Raw genomic sequence first — 22,367 nt, 5'->3', positions numbered from 1 at the left:
TGACCCGAGGACGACTCTTATTGTAATCGCACCATTCCGACAGTCAGTTCCATTCAAAAGCAGAACATGATACTCATGTAACGCGCAGCGAGAGAAGGTGGCGCAATGGCTGCGTGAAAATAAGCCTGGGTTAGATTGGACAGCGATGACACAAGTAAGGTAACCTAGCCTCTCTCATATCATACGAAGAATGAACACAAACCAGAGACTATTTGAACCCTTCGAATTCTTCTTATTGCTGTTGAGAATGTACCACCATACGATACTTCCGAACGTGTATCTAGACGTACTCAAAACACATAAGGTCGCTCCTAATATCCATCGCATCTCTTATTGTGATGTTCTCAGCCAGACCAGGCATCCACATGACGTGATCCAGTGTCGTAACGTTGCCACCGTCTCCAAAGTACGGCACGAAGGCTTCGATAGGGAGGATGGTGGGCTGAGCATCAATGAAAATTTGCCCGTTGGCCACATTCGGGCCACCCATAGCATACAGACGGGACGTCAAGTTGGCTGCCTGCCAGTTCCACCACAGGCGGTCGAAGTTCGTGTGATGTAGCCAGAAGATAGGGTCGGCCGGGGATCTGGCGTGGTCTCTCATCTAGCGCTTGGTTAACTATGACATTGGCCGTTGTCTGTAACACCCGACTTACAATACCGCCCACACCAAGGTGCCCACCGCTGTGCGGCGTGTTTCCCAAACAGTTCATCATCTCGGCATAGTCGTCAGACGCCACTGCCATGCATGGCTCTACGACATTCTTTTGTGACACGGTGTCGAAGGCAGTCTGGTTCAGACCGCGAGTGAGACAGCTTCCGGTCTCGTTGCGCGTCAGTTGCGTTGAGATTTCTACACGGTATCCCGCAAAGGCACCATCGAGAATGCAGTTGTCCTGGTCAGTTCGTCCAGTGCCAAAGCCGACGACTGCTGAAGTATTCGAGGCAGGGCGATCCCAGACGCTCGCATTCTGAATAGGGTTGATGGCCTGATCTGCTTGCTCGTCCCAATAACTACGACTTAATGTCAGCAGGGGTGCCCGTATATCTGAGGATGTCAGGAGCAAGAGACTTACGGGTAGGGGCCGGTGTAGCCGCATTCGCTTCGAAGCAAGTCTTCATGGATCTTAGTGTACCAGCGATGCCATGGAAACAATGCGCCCTGTGCAAAAAGCCGTCATCAGTAAGAACTCTTCATGAAAGTAATATTTCAGCCTACAACTGTGTGGATGTATCTGACTTGGGCAATATGCGCAACAAGCAGCTCTTCCCACCGGCTTTTAGCTCCCCAGCTTCCGACTTGGGCCGGAGCCTGGGCCGGGTCCATGAGGCATAATGTCGAATTAATGTAAGACGCTCTCTCCTCCTCCGTCAATGATGTCCTGAGTAAGTCACTGGTCAGCTCATTGATCAGGGCAATCAACGGGTCGATGATCACTCACCAAGGCTTCCGCACGCTTGGGTGAGTGCAGGCTGCCGCGGCAATCTGCAACGCCGCAAGAATTATTGACAAAGTTGCTAGCAGCTTCGCCATGATTGATCAGTCCGTATCTTGGATCTGGCTGGTTGAGCGACAAGGACTGCGGCAATCAAGAGACCGGAAAGCGAGGATATTCGCGGGAACATACGATAGTCAAAAAGGTGCGCCCACAGGGGGCAAATTGTGAAAAAGAATTTTAAGAAGGGAAGAATGTCGGCAGCAGTGTAGCATGAGGCGCTTTCTGACTGGACTTTGGGTTTTGTACCCGGTCATTCGTGTCACCATCGTGAACAATCCCAAACAATTAGGCCTAGTAGTGCCCCCTTGAATAATTGAAAGCGCTACAAACAGACACAGCTCCGAGACTTGGCACTTTGGACTAATGAGCTACAGATAATTAAGGTTTCCGAATCTTGCCCTTTCACGCAAATTTAGTCAAGTAAACCCAGCACTCCGGGCACTTCATTGGCCTGCCCCGGCGTACCTTGATTAAACACGGTCTTGGCGACTTGCTTCAGACCAAGACCTCTCTTTTGTGAAGCTCAATTAAGGTTACCATTAAACAAGCATGGCCCACTTCGAAAGCTGCGCTGCAGCGATGCAACACTGTCGCATGCATCAAGTTGATGATAACCATGCGATTCCAGAAGACCAGCTATTGACGTCGTATGCTTTTCAGATCTATTCAATGACGTCTCTTCGGATTGTAAGAAAACAGTGAAAACTTACGGTTGATCTCACATTTTTCGTACGTTCAAAGTCAAACTGTGCTAGCTTACATTGAGCGGGAGCCTCTGCAAACACTACTTCTGCTCCTGAATGACAGGAAAAAACGGGTTTAAGTCTTTCCAGATGTTCAGAGAAAGGGTGCCCTAGCAATACTCCCGGAGAACCCCTGGGCGGTGGTGCCTTCACCGGATTATCCGACGCCAAGCTGGATGGTGGAGACGCGACAGAGCCCAAAACCCAGTCGACTCCTGTTTGCCCCTCGAACACTCGATGGCTAAGTTAAGGGTGCATGAGAGGTTGACGATGAATTCTATTGTATGAAAGGGATGCATGAAGTCATAATGATATGACTAACTGAGCAACCGTAATCTGGGTATCAAGACAACGAGCTTCTCAAATACCAGTGATCACGGCTTTTCCAAAGTGCTCCCTCTTCCAAACTCGCTCATATACCTGCTTAAGCTCTTTCAGTGAAAACTCGACGCTGTCCAGCACAGGCTTGATATCCTGACACTCAATAGCCTTGATCATGTCTTCAAGCTGCTGTCGGCTTCCAACTTCCACGCCGCGAACCACACAAGCCCGAACCAAGGGTTCGAGGAATGTCGGATCCTCCGGCCCCTGAGTCTGCCCAGCAAGGAACCCGATAACATTTATGATACCGCCACGGGCAACGCACTGGAAAGACTGACGGATTGTCGCAGGCCCGCAGACTTCAATGACGTGGTCGCAGCCAAGGCCTCCAGGAGTGAGCTTGCGGGCCGTCTCCCCCCACTCGTGATCTTCTTTGTAGTTGATGATGTGTTCGACTCCCATTTCGCGAAGGAGCCCTGCCTTCGCTTCTGAGGACGTCGTGGCAATCACTGAGGCCCCGGCAGCAAGGGCAAACTGGATGGCGAACATCGACACGCCACCCGTACCTTGCACGAGAACCCAGGATCCAGGCTTGATCGGGTTGTATCCGTATAACGCGTTCCATGCAGTCAGCGCCGAACACGGAAGAGTTGCTGCTTCCTTGTACGAAAGGTTCTTCGGCATCTTTGACAAAGCGCGTTGATCAAAAACAGCGTACTCGCAGAAGACGCCCGGGGCATCCAGACCAAAGACTCCTCGCCCGGTCTCGATAGTGGGGGCCGACCCAAAGTCGAAGTTTGGGTAGTAGATGGGGAATACACGATCTCCAACAGTAAGGTTCTCGACACCGCTGCCCACATAGACGACCTCTCCTGCTGCATCAGAACCCGGAATGCCAGCTGGGTCGTCTTGTTTCCAGGGGTAAGTTCCAGTGGCGACTTGAATGGCAGTCAGCTTATGAATGTCGTCGGTCACGCGGCTTGCCAGGGCCAGAACTTACTTGCGATCTCAGGGTAGTTCAGAGACCACGCGTGGAATTGAACCAGAACGCCATGCTCAGAGAGCTTCGGTAAGTTCAAATTTTGTTTCCAGACAAGAGCTGCCGAGCCATCGTTAGGTGCGGTGCCCTGAATTATCCATCCTGAAGTATGTTCGGGCAACGTCATGTTGTAGTTGGAGCTTGATGATTGATTTTGAAAGGAAGTGTGTTGACGCAAAGAATGGGAACTCCTTTGCTCAACGATTCATTTTATAGTCAATAGACGAAGAGGACTCATTCATAACCCGTGGCATTCTCTGCTATCGTACTACAACCCTCACAGCACATTCTACGTGTAGCGATGATGAGACTAATTTGTCAGATGACGTCTGAAGTGGGCGTTGTCCAACAATAACACGTGTTGCAGCTACCAACGTATTCTTGTTTGTTCTCAATATTGTTCCAAAAGTCCTTGGCATAAGTCTTGCTTTGGCCGTGGGATTGGGAGGGTCATTCGGCTCACGATAGATTTGTCAGGTATCTCATTCATCCAGAGGACGTTTACGCCAAGCAGCGAATCAATTGGATGAGCAATATGTTTTTTGTCATGTGAATTCGTATTTGCGGTCCAAAACGTGTCTTCTATCACGTCTCCAAGTCGTAAGTGTAGACTCCAAGTCTCCAAGTTATGGGTCCTGGTGGTGGGGGTAGAGTCTCCGACACTTGCTTTTTTGGGTCCACGAAGTGGAGGGATCTACGTAATGAAGCATTCAAGACCCAGTCACCCAGTACCGTTTGGCTCCCTGGGGGTATCAAATATTCAAGTCCGTGTATATAAAACCGCAGGTTGGATCTCCATGATGTGCAGTGAAAGACACAACAACGGCCTAAGAGCATGCGACGATAGGCATGACCAGCCGAATATTGGCCAAAACGGAACGCCTTTTTTTTTTTTTTTTATTTTTTTTTTTTAATATGTTCACTCTATAACCTAGGTAGGCCCAAAAACCGTGAACATTTCATTTTCAGCAACTTGGAAAACAAATAAAAATGAGAGCATGTGCATTTAGATGACATGCAGCCACGAAAGCCGTTCACAGAACAGGCTTGAAACTTTCAACCAGTCCGGAATTCGAACATTGCTAGAAAGGAAGACAGGGAAAAGGGGGGGGGGGAGGCGAAAGGGTGTCTTTGAGGACCTTGCATCTCCGAAGTCATAGCGTAAAGTGGGAATGAGTCGGCCAGTCATCCAGGTTGGCCACAAAGGTGGCTAAATATTGGACCTGAAGGCAGCTTGCCATAAACCAGGAGACACATTCCACGTTTGGAACAATCGGTGTTATATCCCTCCTCTCATTCCCAGATACAGTTTCCATCAGCAAAAGCGTTGACATCACGGACGACATATACACTCAACAAGCATAAAATCCAACGAAGACGAGCAGAAATGGATGACCGTGCCCCGTCACCATCCCTGAGTTATTCACTCTGTGATGCCGAATCTGTGTCCAGTTGGTAGACATGCTTCAGAACCGAGACATCAGATCTCCAGAAGGAGGATGACGTACCAACGCAACCATCAACAGCATCGGAAACTCCCTGGAACACGTCCAAACTCCTGTCAATGTCGCTGAAAGAGATCCAAGCAGAACACGGCCGCATACTGCACATAATTAAAGGCCTAGAGAAGAAGTTAGTGCCTTTCTCTTACGACTTGGACTTCTGGTTCTCCTACGCGCAGATCGAACAGCTTCAGGTTCAAGGCATCGCACTCGAGGCCCACGAACAATTCGTCAAGGATTCAAAGAAAAGATACTTCGAGGATATAGACGTCACGCGCTTTGGAGCCTGGCTGAGTGAGACAGAAACACAGTACAGGTGGCAAGCTCGCCACTTAGCACACCAAAAAGCCGTTGACATTTGCAACTAGCAAGTTAACAAGTCTGATCCCGACCAGGGGCAACTAAAGGAAAACTTCATGAAGTTCTTCCGAGGCTCAAGTCATCGGCCAAACTTCCAAGACGAGAAGACTTTTCGGGAGCAGCTGGCACAAAAATACCACGCCGGTCAGGAACCGGAAAAGAAAAGTGAATACTGGGATCATGTGCTTGGCAAGTGGTCCCCACATGATCGATGTCGGCCAGTCCGTCTCTTTCCAAGTCGCTGGGTCAATATTATGGACAGAATCTTTGGCGAAGGAGCCTCGAAAGATATCTCCAGCGCTTACAACGGACTTTTGACGCATCCTATCATTGGTCGAGCTCTTGATGAGGGTGTTCTGGCTCTCATACCAGATGAATTTGACGATGCGAAAGGCTATCAAGTCGTTGTGATCGACTACTGGCATGATTGCCTTGAGATACGATTGGACCGTGCGACTCCGGAGCTCGGTGTAACGTTTCTCTGGGAAGTTGAAGGCCGCATGCTGTCCTTTCGCGACGGTTTCAGACCTAAGACACAATACATGTGATGGAACTACATGAGATCAGCTATAGCTGCTGCTTGGAGATCCAAGAATACCCATGGTTACTACAAGTCCAATATTAGGGTCTACATTGAGGATGACGATGAGGGCGGGACGAGCCCTATCAAGCATTCCCAATACGTGATGCATGTGGGAAGGTTCTGGAGGCAGGCATGCCGCGGAAAGCCCTTTGTCAGTGACAGCATTCTGACGTCGTTAGTCATGATTGCAGGGCACCATGCTGATCCAACGATTGACGATGGCTTCGATACCACCAAAGCCAATCATGAAGCTGCAGCAATCATCGTTGCCGAACAAGCCAGAAGAGGGATTGACGACAGGGACCGGGTATGTGTGGACGAATACGAACGTCTCGACTGGGGCATGGTCGCCCGAATTCTGCATTCATGGGCAGATGACATTGCCATAGAAATCCGAAAGGAGCTTCTGAAAAGTAAAACCGCCGGCGAATCCATCGGACTTGAGGCCTGGATGACGCGGAAGGACAACCACAAACTCAACTCACGAATGCTCGCTCTCAAGCGGTTGAGCATAATCGCCGAAAAAAGAAGATCCAGGGATGGGTGGTACGATAAACTCGACAAATTTACCAGTCTTTTCGAAACTTACGACGGCACTCAAGTGGAAGGGGTGTCCCAGGAGGAAGCCTTCGCGCACATCATGTGCGGCGCATACTGTCCCAACCCGCCCGAATGCAACCAGCGATGGGATCCTGTTCTGCATGAATGGGGAGGTTTTCGAGTTGTTCGTGCGAGGCATCTGTGTACACTACGTCACCGAGACTTACTGGACGACTGGATATATGATGAAAACACACCTGATCAATGGCTCAGTGCTCAGAAGGGTCTATTCCTTCACGAAGACATTGTCCAGGGTCTGAAGGATGGCGTACTCTGCATTGTTCCGGACGTCGGGGTTGAGCCCGATGAGTTTGCCAGTGAATCAGACGACGATTCGGACGCAGAAGATGACGAGCATAGACAGTGCCTCAAAGCTTGGCAAGAAAGCCCCATCAAGGAGTACAAAATTCTTCTCATCGATCCCACTCACCCATCAGCAAAGCAGGGCAAGACACTCAGCATAAAGCAAGACATAATTTCTTTGAGGCAACTGGAAGGTCGAAAACTGAAATTTCAGACAGAAGCTCGCCCTGGTGACAATTTTGTTCGTTTGAACTTCCTTGCTTCCATGGCCGTAGCCAGCTGGCGAAAGATGGACCAGCGAAAGAGACGCAGACGAGTCATCGATAAACAGATTCAACGCGCATGCCGACACTGGGGAACCTGGGGCTATGAGATATTCGAAAGGTTTGTACGAGACTGGCTTTTCGACAATGACTTTTTGGAGGCCATGATTGCATGCGAACGAGCATATCCTGGAAAGCATGAGGTTGAGAAGGCTGAAGCTGAAGAGGCATTCAAAATTTTCAACTGAACTTGATAGCCCTCAGAAGCTATATGGGTAGTACGTCTAGGCAATGCATTTCTACCTGTATGCACGTCTATTCCTTGTCTAAAGAATCTTGATTTCAGTGTGCCATGTGATAATATTAAAGCGCCCCCAGATTTGAGTCCATTATCGGCTCTGTCTACATGTGTCCACTAGGGCGTGAAATTGTCTTGTTGTTCTCAGGACGGGTTCAAAGATTACGTGAAATGAGGCGAGCCATCCAGTTCAACCTTGATGAACTACCTTTTTGCTTTTTTTTTTTTTTTTTTTTTCAGAGGAGGGAAACCAAAGGACCCGTGTGGTGGGAAGTAAAGTGGTCGATATGGCGACTACAGGGTAATCACTACCCGTACGACCACATGTTCCTCCGATATCTCAATGCTGTTGATATATAGATACGAAACTCCCCCGTGAAACTGGAAAAGTGTTTTCTAACCGCTTAATCGACTTCAATATCGATCAGTTCGTGTCATTTTTATCTAGACCCGTCACAGTCATGGAGCAGTCAACTGAGAGCATCCTGTCGCAAGAGACCGTCAGATACCGCCCCCAATCTGAAGATAGTCACCAGTTTTCCTTTTACAGCACAGGATATTGTACTTCTTTTCTATCTCGGCGCGCCCAGAACCAGGAGAACAGCCCGATTTTCCGACTTTCCGACCACGTACTTCTCGACATAGTCTGTTATCTTGGTCCTGTCGAACTTTACTGCGTTCGACAAGTTTCCTCGCGGTTTGCATCCATCTTCACGAGCCATAACCGACTGTTCGTAACTGCAAGCCCCCAAAAGGCAGGGAAGCACAATCGTGGCCGCCCAACATACCAGCGAGCGCAGCAGGCTGACGAGCCGAATGGTCACGACAGCGCCAGTCTCCCCGGCGCACACGAGCCTATCATTAAGTTCAACCAGAGTATTATCTCGGCTCATCACAAGGGTATTATCAGGGATCTTCTTCGCCTTGATGTCTGCCGCGAGTGTCTCCCCGGTGCACATTTCCCACCTTATGGGGGGAACGGCTACCCGCACCCGACACCCTGCACCGGCTGCAAGATCAACCATAGATGCACGTTATTTTCGAATACTCAGTACACATTGTCACGTCCAATGTGCATTGCCTGGGAAGGAAAGTTCAGGCTTTGCCGCCACAAATTCTTGTCTCTCTCGGAACCCATCAACCACAAGAGGCGGCAGAACGGAGTTAACACAACATTTGAGTGCACAGATTGCAAAAAGGCACTTGTAAATGTTGGCGACGTGCCTCCAAGACTTCTGCGAACGCCCAAAGATAGAGTCATGGCGTCCTGGAAGCTTACGGTCTGTACTTTGAAATCGAACCAAGTTGTCACCAAGGATCTCTTGAAACAGGGTCTATCCCAATTACAGCCACACAACGATTATCTATGTCCACATACGGATTTCGAAGACAGCTTTCTGTTGCGTCCATTCGATGCCAACCGCTGTCTTTGCTTTCGGACAACCGCGGCTCCAAATGCATGCCTGGAACATTCACTGCCCATGGCGGATAGGTGCTGCATATGTCGCGGCGATTGTGACAATCTTGCGGGAAAGTTCATGGTGGACTGTGAGCTTGATACTTACCACACCGCCAGGTGCGACAAATGCGTGGCGACGTATCGTTGGACCTTACAAGGAAACAAGGTGATGCTGGCTGGAACAAGAGTTGTCTCAGAGATGGAAGTGGTCCTGGACGCGAAGGGAAAGCAGGAGGCTTGGCTGACGCCCAAAGTTGAGGACTTGCCGCTGTGGCTCAAGTCACTGGATCCAAGCTCTTACGAGGGCAATGAAGACACATGGGACTACAACATGTGTAACAAGGATAGTTGCCATCGCTCAAGAAGAAAAGGGTTAGCTTGGTACGTCTGATCATTTGTAGCTTAGTTCTATTCAACAACTCAGTAGCTGGCTTTGGAAGTTTACTCGCGCTGGAGCTGTCACACGGCAAACGATCGACGGGTCTCAGGGATGGTGAAGGTCTGCAAGCCTTAAAACGGACTTCACCCTCAAAGACAAGTGTAGTGAAATACGTCGAGGAACGCCATATCATTAGAATCACACATTTAGAGAAAGTTTCAATTGATACGATTAATGTGCATTTTCTGAGTTTCACAATGACGCTATCCGCCTTGGCGTTAGCAGCCGTTCGTGTAGCCTGAGTAGCGAAATTGGTTCCGATAACATGCACATACGGGTCTTTGTGCAACATTGGATGTTTGCTCGCACACTCAGCCAATAGGAACTGTGCTGACGTTACAATATGCAGATGATTCGGCCCCATATTGAGTACGCGTTCTCATTGGGACAATAAAGGGACTGTGCATCTATAACTGATCTTGGATCAGGCTGCGGCGGCGGCATCTCTTTTCTTCTTCACAAAACATCTCCGGGCCATTTGGAAGTCGTTCTGACGACTCTGGCTTGGACTTGCGTCTATGATCAAAAAGACGCGATCTCTTCTGTCTCATCTCCCGCGGAAATTGCGCCTAACCAGTCGGCAATCATGGAAGCTCTTCGCGCTGCTATTGCGGCAGCGCAACACGCCGGAACCCTACTTATGGTGACATTCCGCCGCGACTGGGAGAGAGACTGGGTTCAGAAGCGCCTGGAGGAGCTAGAAGGCTTCAGTGAGATATGCGACCAAATAGATCTCAATCCCGTTCTCGGGCGCGACCGCGAAACTGGGGCCAGTCTGAAACGGTGTACCGACAACGTCTCAGATATCCAAGTCCTTCTGGAGGAGATCCGCTCCTTCAAGAAGGATCACACCTTTAGGGATTCCTGGAAGTCAATTGTTTCAAAGGATATGGAGGAAGAGATCATCCGTCTTTTTAACAGACTCCAGAGGGAGAAGGCGTCGTTGGAGTTGCAAATAGCGGCTGCCATCTCGTATGTGAAATCTCATGACCATGTTATGACTGGATGACTGACAGCTTGGCAGAGATGCCCGGTATCAAATGGGCGAAGAGCATGACGGAGACCTTGCTGCCGTAGAAACCCAGTCCAGCACTGTTAGCACTGTTGGTTCTAGTGAAGACGAAGTAAATGGGTTTCTTGGAGCGGTGTTCATCACCGACTCAAGTGACGAAAGATCCGCCCTGGTCTCTGCCAAAGGGAAAAGAGTTGACGGAACTTGCTCGTGGATACTGGAAACGGATGCCTACAACACGTGGATGGACACCCCATGTCCAGGCCTGTGGATCACAGGCGGCGCAGGGATGGGCAAATCCATGATGTCAATTTTCTTGACCGAGGATCTTGAGATGAAGGCCAAGAAGTCGGCGACAGAGTCCGTTATCTACTTTTTTTGCGACGGTCAAAGACAGATGATGAGCTGTTCCCAAGGGATACTTCGAGGTCTCATTTCCCAACTCGTGGTTCTGAACCCCGGTCTGTCTAAACATGGGATATTTGAGGAGAAGCGCGAGCGGGGTTTCAAGACGTACAATGTGCGTTTTGAATCGCTCTGTCGAACTTTCAACAACATGGTTGAGGACCTAGACGCTGGGTGTGTATATTGTGTCATCGATGGCCTAGACGAATGCGACAACACCTGCGGCGAACTAATTAACAGCCTTCTGGGTGTGAGGACCTCCAGATTAATGCCAATAATTCTAAGTCGAACCCTGCATCCGTCATTGACGAGCGCACTCTCTAAGTATGTGCCCCTTCGTCTTGATACCGATGCGGAAGAGGAGGTGAAGGCAGATCTCAGTACCTTCATCCAACAACGAGTGCAACAGCTGTCAGATAACGGTGGCTATCCCCCAGAACTTCGACAAGTCCTCCAAGATACCTTCATAAAGAGATCAGAAGGAACATTTCCCTGGGTTGATCTTGCGGTACAGGAGCTCGGAACGAGGCCACTAGCTGATGTCGAAACTTGCCTTAACAGCCTGCCTCCTGGCCTAAATGGCATCTACAGACGAATTCTGGGGAAAGTAGACCCTGAAAGCGTGAGATCTGTGTCTCGCCTTCTTTCTGTGGTGACAACGGTCTACAACCCGATGAATGTCAAGGAAATGGAGTCCCTTATGAGTATCCAGCCTACTGCTCACCTAACGGCCTCTGAAGTAACGGAATCACTCGTCGCCCAATGCGGTAGCCTTCTGATTCTTATGGATCACCCGATACTTGGGAAGAGAGTCATGCGGTTGGTGCACCAGTCGGTGAAAGATTACCTGTATCGCCCGTCGTCGGACGCTGGCCAAGGATTGGAGACGTTTCGCTTTGAACAACAAAAGGCGCATCTGCAGCTCGCAAGTCTTTGTCTGGACATGCTGGAATCTTCGAAGATTTCAAAAGACCTCGCTGACGACATTCGAAAATGCAGAGAAAAGGGGTCCAGGGTACAGAGGTACGCAATAGACTGCTTCGAAGATCACGCAAAAGACAGCGGCGGCGACTTTTCACAATTAGTGAGAAGATCTTTACTCTTTTTAGAGCCGTTGGCATTTGGCCTGGGTTTGAAAAGTTGGTATAATCCTATCCACGTTGCGTCGCAGCTTGGAGTCATGCCCATTCTGAAGCATATGCTTGACTACAAGCCTGTGGGTCTTTTCTGGGGTATTCACGGATTATTCCGAGGAACGAAAGCGCTGCACCATGCAGCAATGCGTGAACACGGCGAAGTGGTTCGTTTCCTGCTTCAGAAGCAGCGACACCTCCCGCGAGAATGGTCAGTTTCTTCAAGGGACTGGTGTGGGAATACCCCTCTTCATATCGCTGTGCTACGAAGGTCTGTACCTTCCGTGCAAGCCCTTCTTGACTACAGAGCCGATCCTAATCTGATCAACGACGACGGTCATACACCGCTTCATGGAGCGGTGTATATGGACCATTTGGAAGTTGTACGGTTGCTATTATCGGCTGGGGCTCGAGTCTTAGCTCAAGATTTGTACGGTCGCACTCCGTTGTTCTTGGCAGCCGAACTTGATCTCGGGTACGGTGCCCACCACGATGGCTTCTGTTCCCTCAACTCTGATTCAGTCATGAAGCTCCTGCTCAAAGCAGGCTGTGACGTAAACCGGGGAGACCAATTTGGCATCTTGCCGCTGCATATCGCAGTTCGAAGGAACTCCGTCAGGCACACCCGCCTCGTGCTGCAATGGGGCGCAAACCCTGACTTAGCGAATTATTGGGGGTTTAAACCACTGCACTACATAGCAGGTGACCAGGAAAGCTTTACTGTTGCTAAGAACAGAATTTTCGAACGGGAGGGAAACTTCTGGACCAGCCAGGTGCTTACGCTATCATTCAAGGCAGACTATCACATCTCTGTGAGTTTACCGATACAACCTTGGCATTCGAGGGATCTTGAGGCCTGGGAACATTAGCAAGCGAGATGTCATCTGCTTACTTTCACAGCTAACATGTTTTTTCTTTATTAGGAGGCATGGGGCGACGCAAGGGGTTGGCGTATGGGCAAAGCGCCGTACCGCTTTCGGAATGAGAAGGAAAGTATTGCAGACATAAAAGAGATTCTAGAATGTTTCAAGTCCAGCGGAGCGGATCTCAATGTCCAGGCAGCAGATGGCACCACACCCCTGATGTGCTGCGCGTATCGAAACAAATCAACGTGTTTGGTGGCAGCGAACTGGTTGATCGCAGCTGGAGTGGATGTTAACACGCAAGATGATCACGGCAACTCATGCCTGCATCTAGCGGTGGTACAGCGCAAACGAAGTCTCGTGGCTGCGCTCATCGATGCTGGTGCCAACCAAGAGTTGCAGAATGACAAGGGCATGACTCCTGCAGACCTCATACAGCTTCGTCCTGAGTTCTGGGAGGTGCTGAAGACAGAGGTCAAAGTTGAAGAGGTCGAATAGTTTGATATGCCTTTCTTACGTCAACCTTTACAGATAATGATCAAATGAGAATGCGTCCTTTCTTCTTCACAATTCTCACCCCTCTGCAGTGTCTTCCCCCTCTTGAACGGTTTCCTTCTGCCGCGCTGCAGCCTTGGCAGCCTTCCACCGGTAATACCGCTCATCATACTTCTGGGTGCTTTTCTTAAGCTCTATAGTCACCGGCAGTGTCTCCTCTCGACTCTCCAAATCTTGGGGATATCCGGTCAAACAACAATCGAAGAGAATGACCTCGCCTTCATCCACTCTCTCCAGAAGCTCCTCCCAAAGCTGCAGAGTCTCCTCCTTGTGTTCATTAAGAAACGGATGGATCTGTGTCACAAAGTCCCCAAACGTGATCGCCCCGCCATCGTCACGTTTGACCACCATCTTGGGGTCCTCGTATTCTTCGTTGTCGAGGGTATGGCATTCTTTGCCCTCTTGCATGCCGATTCTGATCAGGAGCTCAGTCAGGCCGTAGTTGGTGACGTGTTCCTCGGCCAAGGGATGTCCGAGGAAAGGGCGTTTGGGCGAGTCCTGCTCGTCCTCTTCTGGGTCGTCAAAGACCTGGATGTTCGAGATGTCCTCGTACACTGGCCAGTATAAGCGGCGGAGGGCGTCCATGCGAAGAATGGGCGGGACGTCCTCGGGATAGTCCGGGTATGCCATGCGTGCGTCTGAGACGGGCCATCGACCTATCCACCACTCCGACTCTGGGTCCAGTGGTTGAGGCATCAAAGCTTTTAGAAAGGCAGCCAGATGATTCTGGGAATTGTATGGTCAACCTGTACTTGTAATCGGGAGGATTGAATTATGAAATGGCCTAGATATTTGAACGTTCGAGGCGAGTCGTTCCTTTAGTTATGGAAGAAAGGGGTTGAGCTAGTGCTGAATAGAGTAAGCGTGATTTCAGCAAGACAGAAAACCAAAAGGAAGTTAACATTGAAGACCTTTTCAGAGTTGCTTCGATGTCCAACACATGAAGTTCGTAAGTCAAATGGTTTTCTCAAATGTGCCATCCATGCAATTGATCAGAAGACGGGGTTTTCAGTCCCAAAACAACACATGAACAGCCACAGTAACACTTGATGTCATATCACACTCCAAGACGCCTCAAATGTGGTTCCACGCTAACACAAGTCCGTCAGCGGCACTACCCACCCCCGCTAAAAGATTCAGCCTCAACATCCCGTCCGCCGATCATCTTTTCTCGTCCCGGAAGAAACAACCTCCAAAATCTATCTTGGCAACGCATTCGGGGAGACGAGCCAGACACAACGTCGTCTTGGCTGGACGGCTTTCTCTTAGCGCTTGCGATGTCTCACTTGTTCCTAACGACGTCAGTCCAGTTCAACCACTTGGAGATGGAGATATCAAGACGTATATAAACGGAGCGCATTCCAGCTGCTGAACGGGAAGAATCCCAACATCATCAGGCCTATCTTACCTCCATTCCACATCAACACGACATCATGAAGTCCCAAATTACACCACTCCTCGCGCTCATCGCAGCATCCCTCTCCTCAGCCTCACCCCTAAGCATCCTCCTACCCCCAATATGCCCAACAGTAGGCCTCCCCGCAACGCGCGCCGCCCAAGTCCGCGCCGCATTCCAGTCCTCCGGCATAATCCCCGACATCCTCACCTCCATCAACCCCACGACCGAACTACAGGTGCTCTACGGTAACATCCCAGAGAACCTCGGCAACACCTTCTCCGCTGCGCGTACGTCCACTCACCCTCCTTTACTCTCATTCCTGTCTCTCCTCTCCAAGCTAAAACATGCAACTAATGATGAACGCACCAGAAACCCTCCAAGAACCAACAATCTCCTTCCCCCCCGAAGCCCTCTACCCCCCCTCCACAAAATACACCTACATCCAACTCGACCCCGACGCCCCGGGCCCCTCCCTGCCGCTCCTGCGCTTCTACCTCCACCACCTAGTTTACAACCTCCAGCCCTCCTGCGTCTTCGCCCAGTCGCCCGTAACCCAAGCGCGCTACATGCCGCTGACTCCGCTCTCCGTCGCGCCGCACCGCTACGTCTCGCTGCTTTTCCGGCAGCCCCCCGGAGAGTATACGCCGCCGGCGCTGAACCTGGTAGAAGACGTCGCCCGCGCGCCGTTCGATTTGGCGGGGTATGTCCAGCAGGCGGGGCTGGTGCTGGTGGGCGGGAACTTTATGAGGGAGGGGCTCGGGAGCAGTGTGTGTGCTTTGGTGCCGGGGTGTACGAGCTCTGGGGTGGGATATGTCGGGGCAAAGAACGGGACGGCGTTGAGGACGGATTTGTTGAGTGGGATTTTAAATTTGTTGCCGGTGAAGGAGTAGATGACGCAGTTGATGGTCGTCTACATTTAGCTAATATAGTGTCTAATAATGGTGAACACGATTGTCCAAAAGGGTCCGAGGCGATTGAGCAAACATTTCTTCAATTTGTTTGGGGGTATGCTTCTGAATGATGGAAAACAGGAGAGATCGCTATGTTGCCCGCCTCTTAATTCTGACCTCAAGCATAATCCCATGGGTCATCACCCCAATCGTCACCAGAATAGTCCACCGCAGGCTTCTTAGCCCACTTGTCGTTAGCGGCAGGAGCTGGAGGCACAACGGGCACCGGCGGGGCCGCGGCGATGCTCTTCCTCTTCGAAAACAGAGGCTCAACGGTGAACTCACTGTCCATAGAAGGCTGGGAGCTAGTCGCCGGATCCGCAGTCTTGGGTGGTGACTGAGATAACGAGCCGGAAGCTGCCGCAACCCGCGAAGGTAGCTGGTGTTTATCGGGTAGCGAGGGAGCCTTCTCAACCGTGACAAGTTGGGGCTTCAACACAGGCTGCGCCTGAGCCTCGGATACGTCCATTGTAGAGACAGAGATGGCAGATACGGATGCGGCATCGGACATGTTGTCTGCTGTGTGTTCACTCGGTGCCACGGTTGCCGGTGACAGCCCCCGAGGGGGCAAACTAGAGACTGTTTTCTTCACGCTTTGTGTGGCATCAGCTCGTTGCGATTGATCGACTTGTAGCCTTGGAGCTACCTGGGGTGCCTCGACTGCCGGAGCCTGTTGCATCTTCATCATGGGCTCTGGGCCACCGGTAGGCGGCGCCAGAATGGGCCCGGCCGGGGGTGGAACGAAGTTCTGAGGTCTAGACACTGGCTCAGACGTAATAGGGTGCTGTCTTTGCTGAAATGCAGCTGGGGCTTGCTGATTGTAGGTTGCTTGGTTGGATTGCTGTGCTGCGACCCGTCCTGTGTTATGACCTTGGGCCGGTCGAGTAGTATTTGGCGAGTGAGGCGACGCTGGGCCAATATTCGGGGATGGTGGTGGCTTTTGCAGCACGTTTGGCTTACCGGAACCCTTCATTATCTTGGAAAGCCAGCCTCCTTTCTCCTTGTCCTTGCCATGTGGCACGACCTGTGGTGTGGATCCCGGGCGCATCACTGGAGTCGGTGGCTGCATTCTCGTAGTGGTTGGGGAAACTTGGAACGGATTGGACTGTACAGGAGAGTACGTCTGACCCATGGTCGCGACCACTGGTGACATGGCTTGAGGCATGCTCGTGAGATTTCCTCGGCCGAGCATGTTGCCCTGCCCACCGGGCGACTCCGCTGATGACGGATACTGGGATGATCCTCTTGACATTTGACGGATACTTGCAGGGGATGCTCGAGGAGCAGAATCTGTGTTCTGGAACGCAGCGGTGCCCGAGACATTTTGGTTGGTCTCGCCAGAGTCATGGTGCTCTTGAATTGGATGAAGAATATGCCCAGGTGTTCGAGGACTGGTAGGGCCAAGGAACTGCTGTGTTGGTGGCGTGACCGTTGGACGCTGTGGACGGTCACCCGGTCTGGGCATGTTCTGGCCCTCTTCGAGTGGATACGGCGGATGTGTTCCTGGCTGCTTGCCACCACCTGGGGCGGACGGGACTGGCTGGGCAGAGTGAGGCCTTGGGATCTCTTGGCCTTGCTGATGTGGTTGTTGCTGTTGAGGTCCATACTTAGACGACCCATTTGACGTCGATTGCACAGGTAAAGGCTGTGAATCCATCACAGCAAACCCCTCAGCAGGCACAGAGTGTTGACGGTCTGTAGGCGACTGAATAGGCTCAATAACATTGTGGGCTGCGCGACCACCTGGCATGCCTGACGCATGTTGCGAGACACCAGCTGAAGGCTTTGACGAAACCATGCCCGAAACCTCAGGAGGACCCGCTGTGGTGTCAAAGCCCGCGGATCCAGGCGTCGTAGGCTGTGTCGAGGTAGGAGAGGGGCCGGAGAAAGATGCCGGCCTCGACGCCGGAGATCGAAGAGGAAGAGTCTGTATCTCAAACGGGTTTTGTCTTTGAGGAACTGGGGTTATGGCAGATTCCATGGGGCTTGCGTTCGCATCCGCGCTTCTGAAGAAGCCTGACGACGGTCGTCTCCCGTTACTTTCTAAAGGCGAGGGTGTCTGGAATGGTAACCCTGACGATTGACTTCCCGATGGGGGCCCTAATGACGACACCTCGCTAGACGCATACGAGGTCTGTCTTGGTCTATCTGGAGGCGGAGTAGGTGTCGTCTGGTTGATCACTCTGTCTATCCTAGGATCAGGCCGGCCCTGCATAAAGTCCATAGCCGATTGTGGGCGAGTAACAGTACTAGTCTTAGGCGGGGATTCAGCCCTAGGAATCGCCGCCGAGCCAGGTCTTGGTGGAGGTTGAACTTGGCCGATCATAGATGCAGATGTACTATGAGCATTGTGAAGAGGTTGGGGAAGATCAGACCTCGATCTTGCTCGTGCACTAAACGACGAAGCATGCTGTTGCGGCCGGCTGACTGGTTGACGACTCGAATCGCCTTGACCCGTAGGGCGCTGCAAAAACGCAGGCAAAGTCGGCACCGCAGAAGGTCGAGTCCCAAATTGGGGCGTAGGGGCATGATCTCCAGCCGTATGATGATCTGCGGGCGCGGTTTCGACACGCTGGACACAGGGCCGAGCACCCGAGAGAGACTCCGGAGCGTGGGTCGGAGCGAGGGGGTGGGGGATTTGCCCCGGCGCCGGCGTTGCGGCGTGGACTCCGGGTCGGAAGGCTGAGAATTGGGCACATCCCGAAAGTACTTGTTTCGTGCTAGGTGGTGGAGGTAGAGTTGTCGCTGCCTCCTGTGGCCGACCTCTCGCAGGCTTTAGCACGGATGGTACATATTGCAAGGGACCCTTGGATGGCCCCGAAGACTGCGTCACACTGGTGAGAACCCCAGCCGGTTCGGTTTGCGTTCGTGTTGCATCGGGCCTCGCAGGGTTCACGGGATGTTGAATGAGCGTTTGGGTGGATTCCAACGGTTGCTTTGGGGGAATCTGCGGAGGCTGCAAGATCGAAGGTATGTTTGATGTCTCGTAGCTCTGGCGGGGGCCCAACATCAACGATGCCTCTCGTGCCAAAGAATTTCGGTGGTCGCGGCGCACAAAGTCAGGTTCTTTGGGTTGCGACTTGCCGGGAATGGGGTTCGGCGTAGATCCAGGGACGTATGGCTTAAAAGTGCCCTGTTTGGGTCCCGTCTTTGAGGGTTTCCGTTCGATACTGAATGGTTGGGTAGTCGGCGTGGACGTAGAGCTTTGGGCCTGGTGTGGAACGACCTCTGGTAGGGAGTCGTCGAGAGGAAGTTTTGGTGGCACAGCAAGAGGCCGCGTACTGGTCCTCACCTTCCCGGAATTCGTTGGTGAAGAGTTCTGAGGTCTTGAACCTGTACCAAAGGTAGCTCCATAAAGGGCATGATCACTCATGCTCGTCTGATGTAAAAGGTCGTGAGTGGATGGGACTGGTGGTTTAGCATCTGATGGACTTGTCCGTTCGGGAAGCTCAGCAATGCCAGGATCCATGATCTGCGTCTCTATCGGTGCCAGGACAGCGTTGTCGCCCATCTCGACTGGGTCAGGATGCGTCTCAATGTGCGCAGGCGCGGTATGTTCTGTCGCCATCTCTGCCACGAATCCGACAGGGTCCCAAGGTGGTGACTGGACGGCCGGGTCGGCTGTCGGATGGGGCTTCTCGACGGAATCGAGCAGTGGTACTCCGGGAGATGGGATCACTGGTTGACTTGGCCCGGGAAGCTCTTGGGTGTTGATGATCAGCACAGCCTCCTCTGCCACTGACTCTGGTACGGCAGCAGACTCTCGGACGGGGACGCTGTTCTTTACGGATGGTGTGTTTGTCTCGCTTTGCAGAGGCGACACTCCCGTTTTGTCGCTTCCAGCCAGCTCCAGCGTCGTCCTCTCCTTCTTGGGGCTCGCGCTGTCCCTGCTTTTGCGCCTATCCCTCGGGATCTCGTCGCGTTCATCCTCGTCAGCTAGAGGGCTGATATCAGTATATGCGCCAGGCCCGAGATACATCAAGTTCTCGGGTTGGTAAAAGAATCCCGCCCCATCGTCGTCGTCAAGCGGCCCCCCGAAACCGCTCCTGCTCATCCCAAAGTCGGCTAGGGGTCCTCCAGTCGCACGCATTTGGGACTTCGGGTCAGGGTCCCCGCCAGTCCGTCTCTTCATCTGCTGCTGACTCTCGAGCTTCTCTTCGGGCGAGAGGTCGGGAATTGGGGACATGGCGTCGAAAAAGTCGGGAAACTCGTCGCCCTCCTTGGGGAAGTGGAATTGGACATGGCCATTTGGCTTGTAGCGGTAGAACCAGCGGGTGCCATCATAATCCCATTCCCAGTTAGGAGGAAGAGCCGCCATGGCTGCTGAATGTTGTCTGCTGAAGTATTGGGCGTGCTGCTGGCTTCAAGCTTTCGTCGAGATTGAGGTTGTCGTCGTCGTCGAGGTGCTGATTGTGCGAGGTCGAGCTCCCGGGCTCGCTGGTTGACTGGTGATCCGGAGCTCCTGCGCAGCTCGTATCGTCGCACCGCAGAATTTGAATCCGGATAGAGAGATCTGTCCGCTGGCTGCGTCAAGATTCCAGTCGTCAGTCGCACTCTCGAGAAGACATGATCGTGTCGTCGCGAGAGAAGGTCCAAGATTGACAGCGCTGCCGCCCGCGTCGCGACAACGAGGAGGAGGGCGACGGAGTTAACGTGGCGCAGGGCGTTTTTGGCGACATGGTTTCAACCGATAGTCACAGGAGTGAAGGAATTGGTGGTGTCAGCTAGTCTCGATTGAGGCCGAGTGCGGCTGAGGTGCGTCAAGCTGTCTCTCGTTGGTCCCGTTTCTTGAGGAAGGAAGCCTTTCAGATCCGGGCGTGGTCACAGTGGTGCGCTGTGAACAAGCAGCGCCCCACTCCCCCATGTGGGCTGGTTCTTATTTTTAGGGGTCTTGGGGGCACCGCCGGCTGCTTCACCGACGTCTGTGCCCTGGAGCAGCGCTGATTTGCAGTGTTCCCAGCAATCTGCCCCGCCTTTGCTGCTGGAGCTGAGCTTGAGGTCCACTTTCTTTCTGCATCACAGCGGAACACTGTGAAGTTCTTCAGATGGCGGCCCGACTCCTTTTTCATGACATGGCCAAACTTTCATTAAAACAAAACTCACGACTTGATGTAGTAAGATGCGTTGGTCTTACCTTTTGTCAAATATTGGCAACTGGATGCAGGTGACGCTGAACTCTGCGCTCTGAATAAGCTCATGATCCCCATGGTTTGTCCCTGTCGAGACCGTACGGAAATAGCATCAACCACGTCGCCGATTCTTGCGAGTACCAACCCAGCCAGCCACGTGTGGAAGTGAAGTGCAAACTTCAATGCCTGAATTCATGTGGTTTGTAGGTGAATAACATATCGGTTTTATCAGCATCAGGTGAACTGGTTTGCATGCCTCGAGCAGGCATCCGCGTGCACTGCCCCGCCATCAGAGACAACGGCGGCTGGAATCGACCAACAGTCCAAGGAAGACGACGTCCAATAGACATCTAAAAATTCGACGGCATGAGAGCAATCAGTTGAGATCCATCCACAACTACAATGGCAACCGAGAACACAGACTCTTCGCGGGAGGCAACGGCTTCTAGCGATTCGCCTACTGCACTTCCTATGACAATCTACACAGACTCAAGCTTCTTCAAAGACCATCCCGGGGCTACGCTTCCCAGCCCAGCCGAAGTCAGAGCCATCAATATTGCAACGGGCGATCCCTGCGCAGATGAGTTCGACAGTCCACCACCTGTCGTCATTCGTGATCTTGATCGTTTCATCAAATATGGTCGCTTCGTGACCATTGTCGAGGCCTCGACTCAAATCATGGTTCGTGAGAAGCTCCAAGGCAAAGTGCCGGTCCCTGAGGTGTTTGGTTGGGTAGACGATGGAGGACAGGGATTTATATACATGTCCTTGGTCGAAGGAGATACTCTGGAGGAAAGGTGGATTGAGATGGCTGAAGACGAACGGCTGGATGTCTGTAAGGGGCTGAGGGTCATGGTGGATGCATGGAGAGCTTGGAAGCAAGATGAGAGTGAAAGGTGCATCGGTGAGTTCTATTTATTTCTTGCAAAAAGCACAACGAACCGAGTCTGACCTGGCATTCATCTACACAGGGAAACACTTGAAGCAGCCCTTGAACGACATCATACTTCGGGATTTTCCCGAAAGCTTAGGGCCATTCGAAGAACCAGATGCTATCGAGAAATTCCTCATCACTTGCGGCATTGGGATCAACGACAAGAAGGACATCGTGTTCACGAATGCCGACCTTCTCCCGTCAAATATATCATGCTGACACCAGGGCCACTCCCGAGAATTGCAGCCATTATCGACTGAGAACACGCGGGATGGTACCCAGAGTAATGGTAATACTGCAAAGTCAAGCGAATGAATCAATACCCGGAGCCTCTGCACACAGAATGGGTTGAGAACTATGTTCCCATGATGTTGAAACCGGCGGATGAATACAAAATTTACTGGGCGTTCGTAGCTTACGCGTTTGCCCGCACTTTCTAGCGATCTGGGCTAGATTATGTGGAATTCCACCACAACTCGAGTCATAAAATCACCCACGATCGCAGGTATAAATATCACATAGCTATAGAATGATGCTATCATTAGAAATAGACTCGTATTTCTTTGCCTGCAATTCTA

The 22,367-nt window shown here is 51.8% G+C and overlaps 8 protein-coding genes across 8 annotated transcripts; 4 read left to right on the top strand and 4 right to left on the bottom strand.

Moving 5' to 3' along the window:
- Positions 1–280: 280 nt before the first annotated feature.
- On the bottom strand, positions 281–1,534 carry orsC-6 (Tyrosinase-like protein orsC; the record flags this gene model as incomplete). The annotated part of the gene is made up of 5 exons (XM_036637386.1): positions 281–604; positions 657–1,014; positions 1,077–1,162; positions 1,220–1,382; positions 1,443–1,534. 5 exons carry the CDS (start codon positions 1,532–1,534, stop codon positions 281–283), a joined length of 1,023 nt encoding a protein of 340 aa, XP_036497841.1.
- A 1,068-nt stretch (positions 1,535–2,602) lies between these two features.
- Positions 2,603–3,729, bottom strand: CGCS363_v005536 (Zinc-type alcohol dehydrogenase-like protein; the record flags this gene model as incomplete). Its single annotated transcript, XM_036637385.1, has 2 exons — positions 2,603–3,501; positions 3,564–3,729. 2 exons carry the CDS (start codon positions 3,727–3,729, stop codon positions 2,603–2,605), a joined length of 1,065 nt encoding a protein of 354 aa, XP_036497799.1.
- Positions 3,730–5,166: 1,437 nt separating this feature from the next.
- CGCS363_v005535 (uncharacterized protein) lies at positions 5,167–7,461 on the top strand (the record flags this gene model as incomplete). The annotated part of the gene is made up of 3 exons (XM_036637384.1): positions 5,167–5,398; positions 5,477–5,983; positions 6,032–7,461. The coding sequence occupies 3 exons, from the start codon at positions 5,167–5,169 to the stop codon at positions 7,459–7,461; spliced, it is 2,169 nt and encodes a 722-aa protein (XP_036497797.1).
- Positions 7,462–9,995: 2,534 nt separating this feature from the next.
- CGCS363_v005534 (Vegetative incompatibility protein HET-E-1) lies at positions 9,996–11,150 on the top strand (the record flags this gene model as incomplete). The annotated part of the gene is made up of 3 exons (XM_036637383.1): positions 9,996–10,381; positions 10,434–10,941; positions 11,067–11,150. 3 exons carry the CDS (start codon positions 9,996–9,998, stop codon positions 11,148–11,150), a joined length of 978 nt encoding a protein of 325 aa, XP_036497798.1.
- A 2,245-nt stretch (positions 11,151–13,395) lies between these two features.
- CGCS363_v005533 (uncharacterized protein) lies at positions 13,396–14,007 on the bottom strand (the record flags this gene model as incomplete). The annotated part of the gene is made up of 1 exon (XM_036637382.1): positions 13,396–14,007. One exon carries the CDS (start codon positions 14,005–14,007, stop codon positions 13,396–13,398), a length of 612 nt encoding a protein of 203 aa, XP_036497802.1.
- An 803-nt stretch (positions 14,008–14,810) lies between these two features.
- On the top strand, positions 14,811–15,712 carry CGCS363_v005532 (OV-16 antigen; the record flags this gene model as incomplete). The annotated part of the gene is made up of 3 exons (XM_036637381.1): positions 14,811–15,063; positions 15,146–15,476; positions 15,706–15,712. The coding sequence occupies 3 exons, from the start codon at positions 14,811–14,813 to the stop codon at positions 15,710–15,712; spliced, it is 591 nt and encodes a 196-aa protein (XP_036497803.1).
- A 132-nt stretch (positions 15,713–15,844) lies between these two features.
- Positions 15,845–20,044, bottom strand: CGCS363_v005531 (uncharacterized protein; the record flags this gene model as incomplete). The annotated part of the gene is made up of 1 exon (XM_036637380.1): positions 15,845–20,044. The coding sequence occupies one exon, from the start codon at positions 20,042–20,044 to the stop codon at positions 15,845–15,847; it is 4,200 nt and encodes a 1,399-aa protein (XP_036497800.1).
- Positions 20,045–21,257: 1,213 nt separating this feature from the next.
- CGCS363_v005530 (uncharacterized protein) lies at positions 21,258–22,008 on the top strand (the record flags this gene model as incomplete). The annotated part of the gene is made up of 2 exons (XM_036637379.1): positions 21,258–21,759; positions 21,827–22,008. 2 exons carry the CDS (start codon positions 21,258–21,260, stop codon positions 22,006–22,008), a joined length of 684 nt encoding a protein of 227 aa, XP_036497801.1.
- Positions 22,009–22,367: the final 359 nt, after the last annotated feature.

The sequence above is a fragment of the Colletotrichum siamense genome (assembly GCF_013390195.1).
Source record: "Colletotrichum siamense strain Cg363 chromosome Unknown KSG_Cg363_contig03, whole genome shotgun sequence".
NCBI classification, from domain to species: Eukaryota; Fungi; Ascomycota; class Sordariomycetes; order Glomerellales; family Glomerellaceae; genus Colletotrichum; species Colletotrichum siamense.
This window is presented reverse-complemented; position numbering and strand designations above follow the sequence as displayed.